Source organism: Leptinotarsa decemlineata, unplaced genomic scaffold (genome assembly GCF_025532065.1).
Source record: "Leptinotarsa decemlineata unplaced genomic scaffold, Ldec_3_MD MMD2_tig00026361_RagTag_RagTag, whole genome shotgun sequence".
NCBI lineage: Eukaryota > Metazoa > Arthropoda > Insecta > Coleoptera > Chrysomelidae > Leptinotarsa > Leptinotarsa decemlineata.
The window spans coordinates 4,696,891-4,717,141 of NW_027412704.1; the positions used below are offsets into that span (position 1 = coordinate 4,696,891).

At 35.3% G+C, this 20,251-nt stretch overlaps 2 protein-coding genes across 2 annotated transcripts; both read left to right on the forward strand.

The window, feature by feature from the left end:
* Positions 1–4,327: 4,327 nt before the first annotated feature.
* On the forward strand, positions 4,328–7,299 carry LOC111517657 (uncharacterized). The gene is made up of 3 exons (XM_023173864.2): positions 4,328–4,485; positions 4,573–4,739; positions 6,615–7,299. Exons 1-3 carry the CDS (start codon positions 4,419–4,421, stop codon positions 6,771–6,773), a joined length of 393 nt encoding a protein of 130 aa, XP_023029632.1. The 5' UTR covers positions 4,328–4,418; the 3' UTR covers positions 6,774–7,299.
* A 4,721-nt stretch (positions 7,300–12,020) lies between these two features.
* LOC111517658 (uncharacterized) lies at positions 12,021–19,397 on the forward strand. The gene is made up of 4 exons (XM_023173865.2): positions 12,021–12,181; positions 13,511–13,680; positions 15,483–15,587; positions 19,148–19,397. Exons 1-4 carry the CDS (start codon positions 12,112–12,114, stop codon positions 19,202–19,204), a joined length of 402 nt encoding a protein of 133 aa, XP_023029633.2. The 5' UTR covers positions 12,021–12,111; the 3' UTR covers positions 19,205–19,397.
* Positions 19,398–20,251: the final 854 nt, after the last annotated feature.

Below are 20,251 nucleotides of genomic sequence, written 5' to 3' on the forward strand. Positions count from 1 at the left end.
ATTTTTAATATTTATTTCATATATACTCTGTAATAATATCATTTTCTGTAACTGGGTACTCCTGTTGGAAATAAATCGCTTTTTTTAAGCACTACAGAAAAATCCTTGGGGCGCTTTTAGAGAGTTGCCTGTGAGAAAGTGGTGATTCACATTGAATTCGAATCGCCGAAAATCAAATCCATATTTCTTGTGAACAGCAAAAGAAATGGTGCCTCTTTGATACGATCAAATGATATGGCAAATCATCTATTATTTGTTCTCTAGATATTGTACATTCAATCTGAGACTGATATCCTTTTTTTCGTAGCACAAATGATTATTTCCTGACTTTAATGCCAATTTTTGAGGTACCAGCAATCACACATACAAATTATGTCCAAATATTTTTGAAAACAATGAAATTTGAAATCAATTGAACGTTGTTGTCATATAACAATGAGATTACATTCTCATAATCATTTGATCCTGCTTGTAATGAGACTTTTGAATAATCTAATAATCACTCTTGTAGATAAGATTGTTTTTCTGCAACAATAAAATCTTGCCAATCATGTATACGCGCATTTTCACGAATGTTGAAGTATTTTTAAAAGCAAAAATAATAATTCTCTGAAAAAAAACAGTTGGTTCATTAGGTATAGCAAATTAGGTACAGCAAGCGCCAAACGTGATGGCGAGCCCGCCCTTATCGCACAAACTTATTTTCAATACTGAAAAAATGTCATAGCCCAACAAAAAACCAGTCATCGAGAGTCAGGCAAGTGAAATAAGTTTTAATGTTGAAATTTTTTTGAAAATGTTAACCTTTGTCTTCCCGGGTGGGGTATAGCTGTACCCCAGATACATATTTTTTGTTATAATTTTAAAATTAGCGCCCGTCCTGTTTGGCTAATTTTATTTTGTGTCGTTTGGGGTATTGCAAAAATTTGTGGTACTTCGCAAAAAAATAAAGCATGTATTCCTAACGAGGTGCTACCGAAATCGTTCAAGCCCGTAAATTTCAGCATGTTTGCTTTTACAAAATACTATGGTTTCTTATGTTCCCAATAAGGGCAAATCGGTTATTTACTATCAACTGAACATCATGGTGATGCTGTTGCTGATAAAACAAGCCATATATTATACTGCATTATGTAATACAAAAGGTGCAGTAGATACTACAGATAAGATGGTAAAACAATACTCAATACTCGAAGAATAATATGCAACCGTTGGCCAATGGCAGTATGGCCAAATATTGAATATTTCTGGCCTCAACACTTACATCTTTTGGGATATCAAGTACCTGTGAACAACTAGAGGAAAAGACGCTAGACGTTACTTTTTACTAGATCTAAGAGAAGCTTTAGTAAAAGAAAATATTATCAGGCGATATAATGAGGCAGTACGATTAAGTAAGACATTGAAGCAGTACATGTAAGATGTCGTACCAGAGTTGGCGCCGGTGAAGATGCAATTAGAAGCAGCCTATGAAAGACCTTCAAGTGGACGTTGCTATTTATCTTGTCGAAATAAAGATCGTAAATCAAGGCAATGTGCTGAACATTATGTCAAGAAAGTTATTTGCATCCAATGTCAAAAAATTTCAGCCTAGTTTTTGGTCCAAGAATGTATTCTTTATTTTTATTTTGTTTAATTTAATGACAAACATTATATTCATGTTCGATATACTTTTTATTGTAATGAAATTGTGTAAATTCAAGATATTAATTAATTTTCTTATAGTAAAAATCAAATACACCAATTTGTTTCTCTGGGGTACAAATGGACCCCACATGGGACTTCACGTAATTTTACCGACGTGGGAAGACGAAGGTTGAATAACTATTTCAACAAAAATTTTTGTTTTGTATCACTGACAAAACCACTGACAGAGTGGTTGAAGGGAGTAATCAATGTCTGCAAATAACGAGGTGAAATTTTCCACCCCAAGAAAGAAGCGGTCTAGAAGAGCAACAGTACCTGATATTCCTGACTATGAGTATTCCGATAATACATGGATTATTTACGACTTCTATAAGGTCATTCTAGTGCTTCTAATCATTTCCTCTTTCCTCTCTCCGCTTCACTGGTTCAGCGGGAGATGAACGTTTGGCGCGAGTTGACCGTTTTCCGCTGTAATATAGGTTTCCATATGTTGCGTATCTCTATGCTAGCTCGACTGAATGCGTCGTTGGACAACATGTATGCAGCTCGTTTGAAATTTCTCCTAAACCAGTGTTCTTCTGTGTGGAAGATCTCAACTCAGGACCACTTAATGGGTCCAAACATGCTCTGCAATTCCCGATTTGCTGGTTTCTCCTCGCTTTGTGTTTTTTGTGCTCGGCAATGTGAACTTTCAATTGTCTATCAGTTTTTCCGATGTATGATTGGCCGCAGTCACAGGGTATCTGGTAAATGCCATTCTTGGAAACGCAGTCCGCGTTTGGTGGTCAAGTTTTCGTGAGGGTGCCGTGGATGGTGTTTCCGGATCTGAAGCAGGTTCTGATGTTGTGTTTAGACCCAATTCTTCTTATCCTTTCTGATAATCCTCTGATATAGGAAAGGGCAAGAACTGATTGTGAGGGCTTTTCTTTCTTGCGGAGCTCTTGTCGTTTATGTTATGTCTTCCATCCTAAGTCTGTTCTACCATCATTTTGGAGAAACCATTTCGTTGAAGATCCTTTTTGATGAAGCTTAGTTCCTCCTCGAGACCTTCCTTCGTATTCCATAGCCCGAAAGCACAGTCAACTAGAGTCTTGATGATTCCTTGAGAGATTGATGGTGATTGGATTCGTGAATCAGATATTGTCCCGTGTGAGTGGGTTTTCGGTATGAAGATGTTTCCCATTTAGTGTGGGTCCTCTTCACCGATACGTCTGAGAATGGCAATTCTTTTTGAACTCCCTTCTCCATTGTGAAGGTGATAGAAGGTCTTACGTTGTTGATGTGATTCCCATGTGATTCCCATGGTTCCATATTATGAAGGTGCCGTCAACGTATCTCAACCAGACTTGGGCTTCTCGTGGACCCCTTCAATGACCAGAATTTCAAATTTCTCCATGTATATGTTGGCTATAACAGTTTCGTACACATCATCCTAGTAACTCCATGATTACTTCTATAGGTAAGTTTGCTATCGTCTTCAGATAGCTTTCTCTGTAAAATTTGGAGTATTTCTTCGACAGAAACGTTGATGTGAAGCCTTTTCAGGTCGGAACTGATTAATTCACCTTGCTTTGTGACTTCAATTGCCTCTAGTAAATCCTTGATACGTCTTCACGTGCAGAAACATGTCAAGGATTGATGCATTTCTCAGAAGCAATAGTGTTTTTTCTAGAGCTATGGAAATATCAAAAAATTCTTTAGCTTATTCTTGAAAATATTGTATATTTTTTTACTGAATTCGGTTTGATGAATTGGTGTTGGTGTATTTGGAATATTTTTTGACTATTGCTGTTTACTGTTTCGATTGTCTTATGAGTCAGTACTCAAGCAGATGTTATTCAATTATAATGTATACTGAGAGAAAAAGATTTATTTTGTTTTTTATAAAATATCTTCTTCGAGATTTTCTTAAGTTAATTCAAGAAAAAGACGACTTATGCGTTATTAATTTCCAAACACTTCAGAGACAATGACTTCATCTCTCCAGAGTACAAAGTTTCACTCTTGTACTCTTGAGAAACTCACAGTAACGGCGCCTAGGCTTTTTTTATGACATATGAGTATTTAACATCGCACCACTGATGATACTCTTGCAGGTCGAAATGGTGATGTCTAGTGTTGGATCACAAGTACATCTAGTTGCTTTACAGTAAAAGCTGCAGTGGAAGGCAGAAGAATCTCATTCGGCGATAGATCTCGACCAATGGACGTCTTGGGGAGCCTCTTTCGTAGGGGATGTCCTCACCTTGAGACATGGTCTTATTTTGATACCTTTGTCTTTGCTTACCGTTAATTTGTTCATGCTTCTGTTACACTGAAGGTGATCACAGCTGTGATCGAAACATGTATGTTTTTCCGATATAATAGTCAAATATATTCCTCTCTTTTGTGTGAACTCCACTTTGAGTTATGGACTATATCTTCTGTTTATATGTATGAATGGTATTTTAATTATTAGTCGTACCAACATCTTGTTCTGTGTCAACATCAACAAAGAATTGATTGACTGATTAATATTAATTATTGCGATTCACATTGTACGTATATTTTGAAGTGCTCTTATCTGACAGACATAATGTAGGTTTCAACTCAATTTAATGGCAGAATTCCAACGAAAAAAAGGTGATTGTTGATAAAAGTTTTGACGCAAAATCTAGTTCATCGAAATGATATATTCGATATTGATTGAAGTATATAAAGGATTGGAAAATTTGTTATATTCATCTTGAAGCGAGTCGTTCAGTGAACTGGTCATAGATAACAATTGAAATATGGTTCCAACTCCTGGAAAATATCAATATGTCAGAGATAATTTTCCGGACTTCCTGATGAAGAAAGGTAATATTTGCTTACTGAAGAATTGAAACATTTTACATTTCCTCACAACATGAAAATGGTATTAAATAGTTAATTTCATATTTGAAGGTGTTCCAGCTGATAAAATCAAAGCATACAAACCTCCACTCTCTCTAAAAATTGACATTGAAGGTGAGAAATATACTATAACAAAAACGTTTGACGAAGGAACACATACCATGCAATATGTTGTTGGACAACAAGTGGAAGATCACTGGCCAGGTTTGGTCTTGAAGGTGAGATGAAAGTATACTATTCAGGGATCAATTTCGAATACCTCAGTTGACTCCTCAGATCTGAATTGCAGTTCTTTCAATTTCTCTTGTGGAAACTTTGAACCCAAAAGAGTCAGGATTTGGGGTGGTCGAATACGAGCTAACAAGCCTGAAGTAGTCCTTCTCTATCTCTAATAATAATATCTGATAAAGATAAGAGAAAACAAATTGTATACCGACATCTTTACAGTCTTCAGCCTTCACCACATTAGCAAAAATTTACTGAACCATCAATTTTGGAAGCTTGAATTATTTTTTTTATTCATTCCGAGATCTTTTACAATTTTTACAATTTTTTCGTTGCAGCAATAAATGTCGAAACAAATTTTGTAGATTAGAAGTAGACGCAGGCAAAATCACTTTTTCATATTTGTTATTCTATGCAATTGAGAATTTTCTCCCAGCTTGCAGGTGATTGTTCCGGTGATGATTGCTCATTTTATATGTAATGTTGGCTATACTCAACAGGCTGTTTTTACACGCTTTATATTAACTTCACCTGTATGTATGTATGTTTGCTTGCTTGTAACTCCCAACCTAGAGACAGAATTATTGACATTATTATTGCTCGATCTATTCGCGGGCAGATGGCGCTCTATGTAACCTCCTTGATAGGTTTTTCAAAAGAAAGTCAAAATAAAAAATGGATTTGGAGAATTATAAGTGTTAGCGGAATTTCGTACTACAGATGAAATATTTAGGTATTGGAATATTTTCAATTACCCGTGATTTAATACAGAAAAAAGTTCTGAACGAAACGAAAGATACATTTTGAAATCTCATAATGGAAAGTCCAGAAGGATCAGGTCAGGTTAATATGGTGGCCATTTAATAGGACCATTATTTTCTAACTAGCATCTCTGCGAATAGTTGTTCAATGTGGCAAAGCTGTATAATGTTGTGAATACTGATATTTTCTCAGAATATTCAAAGGCAAATCTTCTAACAACTCAACTGTAGTTTCCGAAAAGGATTCCAAATATATTTTTTTCACCAGAGATGTCTCAAAAAAGTAGAGACCTATAATCTTGGTGTCTAACACACCAAACCAAACATTAGCTCAAAATCTCTCTTGGAAATTTCTGGCTATATGTTGAAAGAAATTTTATTATCGTTAGTGATGATGAATATTCATGAAATATGAGAAAATTGTTTTGTATACGAAAAAAATGTAGTGGTACCTGAGAAGACCTCTAACTGGCCGTATCAGTAAACCGAAGCGCCAAACCCGACTCCAGATTCTTGATTAGATTAGATACACAAGTTTGATTGATTTTTTTTCAGAAATTGCGGCGAACGGGAATTCAAAACCGATGGACTAATGTTTTATTCATTAGAAAGGTGATATTTTCGATGAAATACAAGTTTACATTTGAGCTCATTTTTCACAATAGTCATCGGTACATCATAACGATACGGTGCGCTATATTCAAGCAATCTAATCTACCCATCATCAGATTGATAACTGAAAACAGTTCATCGTTTATTTGAAATTCGAAAATATAATGGCTCAATAGTGAAATTTGCCATAGAACAATATCTTATCTAACCTATAGGTACATGATGATTTGAAACTTAGACCAATACGATGTTGTATTTTCAATCATTCGATGAAAAACATCTTGAATTGCTTCTTATGAGTTGGAAAGACCTTGAGGTCGAATAACTGGCGTCAAATCTGTGGAGTTGAGTTTGCTTGATCGAAATATCTTGCTACGCTTCTTTTAGCCAATACTGTATAGACTACTCTCTTGTTTTGCTCAATGAGATTATGCATTCTTCACTCAAATAAAGTGGAACCAAGCCATTAAGAATTTATAATTTCTTTCTTTTCAGAGTCTTCCAAAACTGGACAAAAACGTGCTGATAATAGAATCCAGAGATGAGAAAGGAGTCATAAGAACCAGAAATTACTCCTTCGTAAAGGACGGTGTGGAAGTCACACTCAAAAGTCCCGACGGATTAGAGGGAAAAACTTTTTTCGAAAAAGTTTGACACGCACCATTGCTTCTTCTAAAATCATCGTGTTCATTTCATCATCCAATCGAGATGAAAATTTGTCACATATAGTGAAGACTGGCTATAAATCAAATCATCTGAAGGAACAATTCGTTCAGGTCAATCTCGACTCGCTTCACTGTAGGTTGATAGACTGACAAGTATCAGAAAACGACTACTCCCCTAGCTAACACCATGAAGGGCGTTGGATTATATCCAACATGTGTCAGTGCAGGAATATTCACTGAAGTATTTCCTGCACAATTCCTGCAGTCCATTAACCTACACTTCAGGTAGTTGAGAATGACCTAAAGGAATTGTTCCTCTAGATTTATGATAGATCTGGGTAGGACCAAGAAGATCTGGGAAAGAAAAGTTCGAATCAACCTCCCATCATGGGAGAAAGTATTTTGATCATTGGAGTTTCAGATTTCTTGTTCGAATCAATTATTTATGGAGTCTTTAAATTATGGAAATTGAGGAGGTGTTCTATATTTTTCACAATAAAATACTTTCGAAATTACATCGCTTTGATTTCTTACGTTTTCAAAAATACAACTGTTCTGAAGCTCAAAGTATTAAAACCTGGCTGAGATTGATTCAAAAAGAGGAACAAAGTCCTTTTTAAACAATTACGTCCATAAAACCATTGAATTATATGAAAATAGTTTTTTACTATCCAACTTGTACTATAAACATCAACATTTCTTGATCATTTCTTGACGTTTTGGTAATGAGGAGTCAATATGGAGGGTTAGAATATGATATATTTGGAAAAAACAAGCACGTACAGGTAAATTCCTGACAGTTCACATCACTGTGGACAGCACAAACGTGCTGGGTTGAATTTTTTAGTGCATCGTCTTTTGACTTTCCCTCTAACACATGACAGGTTCACAAAAGAAAGACGTACAATACAGGAAATAGCAGCCACTTACGGTTTATCGAGGGGTATTGTAGATGACATAATGAAGAAAAAGAAGTTTAGGTTAAGAACGAACAAAATCTCGACTTCCTGAAAGACAAAAACCAAGATGAATACATCTCAGTTTCATACCACCAATACACGAGGAACTTTGGAAAGATTTTCGAAGAACTAGGTATGAAGGTCGTTTTTAAAACAAGTCATACACTACAGAGCCTTTTGGAAAGTCCAAAAGATAAAGTCGAGAATTCGGAAAAGTCTGGAATTTACGAAATTGAATGTAAGGACTGCGATGCAAAATATCATGGACAGACGAAAAGATCTATCAAAGTGAGATATAAGGAACACATAGCACACTTAAAATATGGAAGACCTGAAAAATCAGCAGTCGCCCATCATATTTTGCAACAAAACCATTCCATACACTTCAGTTCGTTGAGATAAGTTAGACAAGTTAATAACAACAGGCAACTAGATGCCTATGAAAGTGTAAAGATAAGTGAACACAATAATATTATGAATAACGATGACGGACCTATACCAAAGAGCATACTATATAGCTTGTTAGAATAAAATAAAATAATGTTGTTGGGTTTACTGATTACTACATAAGGGCACATTGCAAAAATAAATTTGGATAGGCAATATTGTGAAATTAATTTTTATATAGCTGAAAATTGTTTTATATAAACATATATTGCAAAATAATAGATAAGGCAAAATTGTAAAATTAATTATTTAGGTTGGTATACCTGTATGGTTTGTAAGCCTGGATGGTTTACCTGTATGGGTTACGTTTATAGCATAAATAGGGTTAGCTCGCATCAGTTTCTAGTTTTAATCTTCTTCTTTGAAGATGATCACTTGGTGATCGAAACACGTGTCGGGGTGTTAAAAATAACGATTTGGTGTTGGGAAAAAACTCCAGTAATATTTATGTAACATATGGAAGAGTATTGATATGAAATTTCATTCATTCACATATGGCATTATCCTCATATCCGAAGTGGGACGCATATCCAGTCAGTTTTGAAGCAGAATGTAACTATGAAGTCAAATTTCAATAATATCTATTCATTGAAAAGTCCCATATGGTGCACATTTTCGTGATAACACTGTATAAACTGTTGGCAAAAAACCCTTCTTTCCTGGAATGACGGCCTTCAAAGAAAGCCTAAATCGATTATTTTTTGTCATATGCAAGGTCTATTCAAATTTCGCGGGCTGCGTAAATTCGGTTGGCGAAAGCAACGATTTTTTGCCATTGAAAACGATGGATGAAATAATTTGCATGGAATCTTGTGACAGAAAAATGTCTGAAAGTGTCACCGAATGTTACTGTATAATAGTATGGAGTGGTACCTCCAAGACATCGCTAATTAACTCAAAAGTGATTCAAAATTCATTATTAGGAATCATGATGGAGAAAGATCGGAGGTATTGTACTCCGTCATTGTATGATGAAACTGGGATATTCGGTGTTAGAAAAACTTACATTTTTCAGAGTTTATTATGGACTGCTAATTCTTTAATCAAATTTGTACAGCATGCTTTCAACACTCGTAACAGTTCAGTTAAGACCATGAATGTTTCACGATGCAGACTCACGCATAATCAAAAATTTATAACCTATCTGGGACCCAAACTTTACAACACTCTACCTGAATCTTTGAAACGTATGAGAAACTAACTCAAATTCAAAATAGAGTTGAAAAAATTTGTTCCCAATAATTATGATATGCTTCTTCTGATACTTGAATGAGAAATATCTATTATTAGAGGTGTCTTTCAGAGCGCATCACAGACAAATCTTTCTCTCTCTCTTTCTCGTCCTCTATCTTCTTCTTACTATCTCTTCCTTTCTATACTATGTTCACTATGTTTGGTTATACAGGAAAAGATATACTATTTAGTTTGCTGGCTTCAACACAAGCTTGCTCAGGTAGCCGTAAGTCTCATTAGAATTGTATAATCTCTACATTTCATGTATCGTTATTCATTTATTTTATTTTATTTTTAGTTTTATTTTATTTTATTTTTTTATCCTTTTGTCAGAGACGACTATGTATTTTGTCTTATTACTGAATTGAATACATTTACTCACTTACTCGAGAAGATGTGAATGGAGAGGCTCGCTATGGACAATGGAAATGTTGAGGAAGTGAAGAAAATTTTTACGGAGAATCGCCGAATCACTATCAAAGAAGTTGCTGAGGATGTCGGCATATCGGTTGGCTCATGCCATGCAATATTTTTGAAAATTTTAGGCAAGAAGCGTGTGGCACCCAAGTTTGTTCCAAAATTGCTGAATTTTACCCAAAGAAACCGTCGCATGAGCATCACTCAGGAATTGTTCAATTATGTCAATGGCGATCCAGGTTCGATAAAAAGGATCATAACTGGTATGGGTATATGATTATGACATCGAAACCAAATACCAGTCGTCCCAATTGAAGAACCCAGGAGAGCCAAGTCCGAAAAAAGCACGCCAAGTTCGATCACATGTCAAGGTTTTGCTCTCTCTTTCCTTCAATCACCGTGGCGAAATGCACCAGGAGTTTTTGCCATATGGTCATGTGATCAATAAGGAGTATTATCTCGAAGTCATGTGCCGCTCGCTAAAAGCAGTACGAAGAAAATGTCCGGTTTTGTGGAAACACAATTCATGACTTTGGCATTACGATAATGCCACTGCTCGCTCGTCGTTGCTTTTTCATAATTTTTTCGGACAAAAACAACATCGTAATCATGAGTTAGCCAACGTATTCACCTGATTTGGCCACACGCGACTGTTTTCTGTTTCTCGTTCTCATGTTTTCCTGTTTCCAGCGTTTAGCGACCATTGAAGAGATAAAAACCAAATCGTACCAAGAACTCAAATATATTCCAAAACGTGCATATCAGCCCGTGGGTTGGGCCATATATCGGGCGCGTCCCCAGGTGGCGGATAGGGGAGTGGGGACCTTTCCGGGAAGCCAATGTGGCCTTATAAATGGGGTCGCCGGACTCCTGGTCAGTGGCAGAAATACATAGGGTGAGGGGAACTAAAACTCCTCAAAAGCCTTTGCGAAACATGCCACCGTGGACCAGCCTTCCCAAGCTAAGGTATAAGGAATCTTGCCGACAGCTGAATGGCCGTAGGGTGATATGCGGTTACGAACAATCCTCTTGGGGAACGGGGCGAAACCTCATTGTATTCAGCGTATCTCTAGTAATGCGGGGCTCTGCCAGAGGTGACCAACTCTTCCCTTGCTTCTCGATGAAACACACATGAATAAAACAAACACAAAAACAGAAACAACAAAAACAAAAACCAATCCCAAGGCTGGACCGAAGTGCCCACCTCAATGTAAGGTAGCTGGGGATGAACAGAAATGTCTACCCCAATCTACTGCTCGAAATGAGGCTGGACAAAGCAGATCACCTCGTGATGTAATACAAAGGCCAAAGCGTAAGCACATTTGCGGCGTCGAGGCCAAAAGGAGGAAGAGAGCAAAAGAGGCAGGAGTGGCAGCAACTATAAGTGCACCCTCCTCCTCCTTCACTACACCTCCAACAGCTAGGGCACTTCCTGCGGCGGGCGCCAAGAGCTCTGCCTTGAATGAAGCCCCTGCAGGAGAGCTCCCTCACTTGTGTACCTCCACAGAGGGAATCCAAAGAAGGTTGAAGAAGCCGCGCAATGACAGTAATGTCGCTGCAACTTCCGAAACCTTCGCGGAGGCCGCCGTGAGACACTCCAAGGTTACCAAAGAGAATGTGTGTTCGGCGAGTCTTGGCCTACACCTGCCGATATAAAGGAGATATCTCCTAATGACATGTCCAGCTTCCTGGAAAGGACAGGATGGACGATGACCTAGGACAACTCCTCGGGAGGATGTACAATGGGTCACATGTAGCCTAAGTACTGTGGACCTACACTCACCCTCCCTACTCTACAGATACAGTGCATATCAGAACTGCTTCTAGTTTTGTGAAAAACGCTGACACAAGTGTATTATATTTGCTGGGGACTACTTAGAAAAAATTGAAATAGGAATTGATGCATCAATGAATTGTTTTTGAGAAAAATGAAAATTTACTTTTTTTTAAAGATTCTTTAATGTTACATACATCAATGGAATGCGAGATTGAAATCCTCTCGGGTTACATAGGATGAAAATCTGATGTCAGTGTGATCGAAATCTGCATTCTCATCATCACAATCCAAACAGTTTCGGAATTATTACAAAATCCTGCTTATATACTTTATTTGTAGAGCACACACAAATTTCAATTGAATTGATAACAGGTATTTGAAAAGACCTCATCGTTTTAGGTATATATAAATGCACCTTAAATATTCATCAGATATTCCATAATCAAGCGAGTTTTGTTAATTATTCGACAAAAAACTAAGTCGGTAGTTTCAAAATGGTCCAAATTGCAGGAAAATATGTGATAAAGGATGCCAATCAGTTTGTTGAACATTTAAAAAAAGAAGGTAAGTCATTCTTCTGCTTCATCCGATGACCTTAACTGAACTGGAGAGAATAGAAACAAATAACCCATTGAAAGTATTGAAAGTGATTTATTTCAGTAATAACATTTTTACGTCGAACTGTTGTTGACGTGTGTCAAAAGAAATTAGAAACAGCACACTTTGAGGCGATATTTTCATAGTGAATAAAGGTTTTGAGAACGAAAAAGGGTTGTTTTTCTAAACGTTAACCGCTTAAGAAAGCTCAGTATCAATATTTAATTTTTTTGATTGATTCTTTCAATTTGTAGCCAAATTTTATGAATTTGATAACAATTAATACGACTAATTGGACTTTCCAGTAGTTTATATTACGCAGTAACTTTACTACACTCCAGCAGATCCTCTACTGATTCATCTTTCACTAAAAAAAACAATATAAAAAAATATTGACTCCTTCACAAAAAATGTTGTTTGAAGAAGCTACTCTGTAGATTATCACAAACGTAACTTGCCTATTTTCAACTAAATAATGGCCGCTGTATAGCAAAATTTATTGGAAAAGGAAGGTTTTGGCTTTCTACTTCTCCAACGTGATACGAAAAATGTGGATATATTACAAAGAAATGAAGAAAGCAATCAATTCAACAAATCAACTCAATACAAACATGTGTAGATCATGCAAAGAAGCAACTTTCAGACACAAACTGGAAAAGTCCTCTCGAAACAGCTATTTTCATATAAAAATTGAATTACACGAAAGAAAAATATTTTCGAAACCCAAACTTTTAGAATATGAACGCGAAATAATACGGAAACATTTGTCTCTATTCCGTTTGTATTCCTTACATTCGTCTAGAATCGAATCAGATATCACTCACAGGGTTCTCACACAATATAATCAATGAAAGAAGTAAAAGTTCACTTCAATCGAACACTGTCATCCTTACTGCTAGACATCCAATGTTTCGCCGCAAGACACTTGTCTTATCGGCAGTAGCAAATAAGGGTCACATTATAAGAAAAAATACTCAATTCGTTCATAAACTTACGACTAATTCTATCATAGAATGAGTTGAATCCACCCATGCTATCGATCACAGTACGTGAATAACATTCATTCACTCATTTGATTGAATCCCAGCCATAAGAAACTTGTTGAAATTGAAAAGATATATTTTTTTACATACCGATTAGGTCTTCTATGAATAATATTCTTCAACTCATAATTTTTCACCTTCGTGATATTCACCCTATTTTTATGATTTTTTCAATCAACTATCAGCACATTTTCTTTTGTTGTCCACGCAGACAAAGTCACGTGTATATCTTTGAACGTGTATTGATTTGTAGGAGTTCCAGAAGAAAGGATCAAGCAAATGTCAGAAGGAGAACATTTTCTAGAAATCAAACTTGATGGCAAAAAACTCTGGATCAACGATCACCATGGTAATAGAGATAGCATATCTGATTTGGTGTTGGGGGAAGAAAAAGAAGAGAAGAAATCTTGGGGTAATTTCAAGGTCAGTAGCTAGTCAAAATCTTCAACCATTCCAATGATGATATATGTAGTGGAAATATATTTTGAATAAGATTAATGAATTTCTTTTGTGGAAATCATGTAATATCACAAAGTCAGTTTGATTTCATTGCAAACTCTAATACTGAAAGTGCTGTATTAGATATGATTGAAAATATCGTAATGGCGTTGGATAGCTCTTAAAAATGTTTGACGATTTTTCTGGACCTTGCCAAAGCTTTCGATACCATAGCACATGGCAAGCTTCTGAATAAATTATACACATACGGTATACGGGGACCAACTCTACTTTTACTAAAAGACTACTTAACTAATAGAGTACAAAAAATAAAAATCGATAATCAATTCAGTAGTTCTATGGAAGTCAAAATAGGAGGTCCCCAAGGAACAGTACTAGGACCAATTCTGTTTCTTATTTATATAAACAGTTTCAGTACGATACAAAACTTCAAAGGGCACCTCATATCATATGCAGATGACACGGCTATTCTAACTTTCTCATTACAACAAAATGATCAGCCGGAAAAAATATTTGAGTATACATCAAAAAGGGTGTGAAACACAAAACTGCTTTTGTCCATTGATAGAAAGGTTGATGAATATAAAATATCTAGGTATTATAATAGATCAGCATCTGAGATGGGACCTCCACTCTGATTACATAGTGAAAAGATTCAGAATGCTAATTAAATGCTTCTTTCAATTACGAGATATCTTGGATAGAAGAAATATTTTTATATTATATAAATCTCTAGCGGAATCTCCTGAGATATTGTATAACTGCTTGGGGTGGAATGTATAATAAAACGACTTCAAACAACACAGAAAACTTTATAGAAAATTATATTGAAGAAACCTAGGTTATTCTCAACACATCAGCTATATAAAAATTCCGAGATCTTAAATATCAGGGGTCTATATTTCTATCAATGCCTTCAGTGGATGTTCAAAAACAAACAGGACTACAAAAAAAAATATACATTATCTGTTGAGGATCTATCTATCAGAATACCCAAATTCAGAAAGAGTCATACATGAAGATTTATATTCTATTTCGGAACTAAACTATACAATATGTTACCTCTAAAAGTTAAGCATATAACAAAAATGGCGAACTACAAACAAAACATTGAAAGTTTTATTCTCGAAAACAATACACTAAATTGAATTCTCAACTGATACACACTCCTCTATTACTCTATAACTTATTACTTATTCTTTCTTATTTTCTCTTTCTCATTATCCTAACCAACCTAACTGATATAAAATAATTCTTATGATGAATTTCAAATTCATCTACTTAATATTATCAATATTATCATTATTTGAATCGAAGGGGTTATATTTTTAGAAGTGATTAATTTTTGAAACAGAAAGTTTTTGGCTTTTTACTACTCCATCTTGATACAAAGAAAAAAAAGGATGAGGGAATCTTCCAAAGAAAGGAAGGAAGTAATCAATTTAAAAATAAGTAACTCTATACATGGATGTGTAGATCATGCAAAGAAGTAACTTTCAGACTCAAATTGAAAGAAAGTCCTCCTGAAACAGCTACTTCCATATAAACATGAAGTATAATATACCACTAACTCGATCAGTCTATAAGCAAACCAGTATCATTTTCCATAGCATGAATAAATGACCTTTCCTTGCATTATCATATTAATATACATAAAATTCAAATAATAACCTGAGCTTACCTCAAATTAAACAATTTCAATATTGAATATTTCAACTTAGATTAGAGTAAGTTATCACTTATTTTTTATGACACTTTTTTTATAGGTTCTAGCGACGTTAGATGGTAATGTGTTAACCCAAAAAATGCAGGGAGAAAAAGGAGAGCTTTTCACCAAAATATCTACTTTTTCTGACGAAGGAGTTGAAGTGGTGAGTACTAGATAGGAGATTTCAAGTTCGGAGAATTGCACTACTATGCAATTCCTGGTCAATATCGTTGATTTTTGATTTTGGTATATAAGCTACAACCATACCAGGAGAAAGTTTATAATGAAAACAGTACTCAATAGGTACCTCCATTGCTCAGTAGGCAGCAAATTCAGGGTAGGTGCATTGAGAGAAACAAAAAAAATCCTCTTGTATTATTCAATATAACGTGGTCAGACCATATCAAGTATATTTTGTTAGATTCTTGGTATACCGTATCGGTATACCGATAAGGAATAAACGAATATTCTCCTTTTCGTACCTATATTTAGATTGGGTACACGTCTAGATTGCGTACACAATAAGAATCTCAAAAACTACACCTGACGATTTGATCTGCACAAATTTTATTTGAAATATATCACATGTTTTGCTAGCACAGTAGCTTTCTCAAGTGATTTGAATACTTCAAGTTGTTCTTACATTAATATTCATATACTACAGGTAACCATAATTGAGACTACCTCCAAAAAATTACCTAAACCTCTACCTGAGGTACCTGTTCAATTATGATCACCTGAAGCATATTATTTCACGTCTACATCTATCTGACATACATCTTACGGCCATGAATACAATCAAATTAATACATATGCACATCATTTCACCACTGACATACATCATTAATCTTTCTTTTTCAAGAGGGGTGATACGAAAGCAATGGAAGGAAAGTAATATAACATCTGTCTTCAAATCTGGAAATAGAAAAGATCCTAGTAACTATCGACCTATTTCAGTTATAAATAATTTAGCAATAATTTTTGAAAAGTGTTTGAAATCTAGACTTATGGAATTTTTTGAGAAAATTGATTTTACAAAAGGGATTGTTGACTGCTTAGATAAGTCAGAGAAATGTTTATGTATATTTCTCGACTTAGCAAAAGCTTTTGATACGGTAGGTCACGAAATATTAATAGAAAGACTAAATGAGGCAGGCATTCGCGGTCCAGCATTGAACATTTTAGAGAACTATTTGAAACACAGATATCAGAGAGTAAAAATTGATCACATTTGCAGCACACCACTTGAAATAACAACAGGAGTACCGCAAGGAACAGTTCTAGGCCCAATTTTTTTTCTTGTTTATATCAACTCGATAGCAAAAATCAAAGATTTCCAAGGACATCTTGTTTCATACGCTGATGAAACGTCAATTTTGTTTACTGATAATAACTGGGATAATCTATTCAATAAAGTTGAAAAGGATCTTATAAAAATTTCACAATGGCTAAATCACAGCAAGTTGTCTCTGAATACGTCTAAAAGTAAATTTATAACATTTTCTACAAATGTCGACACTCAACCAAACAGAAATTATATTATGCTTCATAAGAAAACATGCACTCAACCGAATTACAACTGTCCATCTATTTAAAAAACCAGAGAAATAAAATATTTTGGTGTAATTGTCGATCAACACCTCAAATGTAACGCGCATACCAATTATGTATGAATGTATGAATTATACAACAATGAAGCTAGGCAAATAATTCGAAAATTTTACATACTTAGGTACATTTTAGACAATCGTAACCTAAAACTTATATATACATCTTTAATTGAAGCATTATTTAGATACTGTATAGTAATATGGGAAGGATCATATAATAATGCATTACAAAATTTGAAAACTGCTCAGAACTGTATACTAAAATAGGTTTCAGAAAAAATAAACGTTTCTCCACTAATAAGCTTTACGAACACCTAGACATCCTTAACATTGACAAACTACATATGCACCAATGCTTGGTATATATGCATAAAAATACAAACCCAACTATATCAATCAATCGATCAATCTATCAATCAATCAATTTATTCATTGTAAATGAAACATTACAACGTCGTTATTTCCTTAGTATTAAAATTAAAATACATATACACAGAGATGCACAGATCAAAATAAAATAAATATATACAAAATTATCATGCACATGTAAACCTACAAGAGATGTAGTACATGTATTATTCATTTATAAAATCTTCTATTGAATAGAAACATTTTTCTATTCTATCCAGTAAAGAGGAAATTATAGTAATCTGATAAGAAAAGGAGGATTTAAATATTTATTTATTATGCATTGGTATATCAATGAGATTCTTTCTCCTCAAGTTGAGATTATAAACATCTGTCCTGTATGTAACTCTCCTACACAGATATTCAGGGGTATCAGTTTTGAGGTTTAAAAAAAAACAATGTGAATGTAGTAAACGACGATTAGACATAATTAACTAGCCCATTTCCTTAAGCTTATGTGAAATCCTATCTCTTCTTTTGAGATTATAAATCAAAAGTAGACATGAAATTTATACCTGTTAGATACGAAAGGCATCAGATTTCCAAAGAAAAGGACCATAAACTGTATCACAATGGTTGAAATGTGATAAAACCATCGAGTCAGATAACATTTTTTTTGTTTTTAAATTCATTTCATTTCGATGAGGATAAAACAATTTCAGAGCTGCGTATGCCGTTTTCAGTTTAGAAGTAACATGTTTGTCGAATCGCAATTTTGAGTCCAGATGTAAACCAAGATTTTTCACATGATCGCTGAAATTGATAACATCATCATTGAAACAGATTCGTAATCTATTCGTAGCTCTTATGTTTTGAATTTCATTTCCGAATAAAATGGCGAAAGATTTCGAAAACTTCATTTAAAAAAAAATCCGATAATGTCACGATTCGCGACAGGTCTGCATTAATTATAACATTAGCTTTTTCAATTACGTCCATATTGAAAGAAAAATACACTTGAGTATCATCGGCATATAAATGATAATTACAATGGGAAAGATGATGATGAAAGTTTGGAGTATATAGTGTATATAAAAGAGGACCAAGAATACTACCTTGTGTTACACCTCGTTGAATGGTTAGACTATCTGAAATTTCATCATCAATCTTCACTTGTTGTTGACGATCTGTTAAATATGATTTAAGGAATCCTTCCTCTGGTAGAGTATATTTCTATACGTGACCATGCTATTGCGTACATTCATGTGACGTAGGCCATTGCATTCCTGTTCAAATCCGTAGGCTAGGTTCGATTATTAGTTAGATCAGTTTTGAACAATGAAATTTTGGAAAACTGTCAGGCCCAAGCCCACTTTTTTTCACTTCATTAGCCAGGGTGGGTTAACGATTAGATTAGAGAACTCAGAACTTGAGGTAAATGCAATCCGTCAAAAGTGTACACAATCAATATTCTTTGAATTTGAGCGTTCCTTTTTATATATGTACATAGTCTGGTCAGCTTTCTCAAATGTATACAAAATAGGTGTACACCATTAAGATACAACCAGGATTCATTGAGCCCAATATTTTCCATTATCCCTTCACCTCGTAAAAATTGATTTTGTAAGCACGTAACTTTGAACTTCATCATGAGAAAATATGTCTGATATTGATCAGAATAAAACAAAAACTTCATAGGAACTAAAGAGGTGTGGTTGATATCCACATTCATAGAGGGAAAATAACATTGATTATTTTGTTTCAGGTACTGCCATCCTACAAAGGAGGTGCTTCCGGAAAACTGATTTACAAGAGAGAATAAATGACCTCAGATATTTCACCTTCAATTTGTACAGACATTCATAAATAACCTGAGTCAGAAATTCAGAGAGTATTTTATCTCTAAGTAAGGAAGGAAGAATGGATGGTAGAACAATCTCTGCTATAATTTATCATGCCAAGATATTGAATCTTGCCATTTGATTGGTTATAATTATAATAAACCATCAATAACAGCCATTATTTTTATTATTATTATTATTTGACGAAGTTTGCGCTGGCAGACCCAATCTCCCGAAGCCTCGTTACATTCGGGAGGGCGCGCCGCATTATCAACCAACGACCTCTCCCCACACCGTTGGTCAAGAGGTCATGGGGTCCGATAATCATGTGCCCTGAGCAAGCCTTTTGAGCAAAGAATAACAGCCTTTTGCATATGTCCGGCTGAAATGTCTGCCTTGGTTCGGCAAGCCTTCATGATTTTCAGATTCCACCAAGGACTCCAATAAATAATCAGAGCAACCATATTGACAGAGTGGTCTGGATAGAGTCTGAGGGGTTGAAAGAGCATTAAAGCATTAGAGTCTCAGACACCTCACGGCAGGCCGTGTATCTTGCGTTAGGAACCTCTATATCCATCACGAGACTGTGGTAGACTGAATTGGTGAACACACCAGCCTGGCAGTCCATGATGATACTTCAGTTTCCGACTTCAGCCCGCTCGACCTGAAAAAAGCGAATGTCAGGCGCTTTGATAAGCCAGAGTATTTAATGTTGGTAAAGAAGACTTCATGCATTGGTTAATCCCTGTGCTGCCGCAGCAGTGAAGTGATCTTTGAGGCTTTCATATGGGCATTTTGCGGAATAGATTCTAACTCGGTGACATAGTTGTGATTACCTCGTTCAGTCTCGAAAACTAAACCAAGTTCACCAGCTACTCAGACAGCTGCCCTGAATGGAAATGCTCCAATTCCTGCTCTCTTACGGTCGCCAGCCATATAGAGAAGGGGATTCAACCTCCTGACAACTTCTCTGGCTCCATCCAGTGAAGGTGAATTGTTTTTCGGGTCTTTACGTCGAGTCGATACAG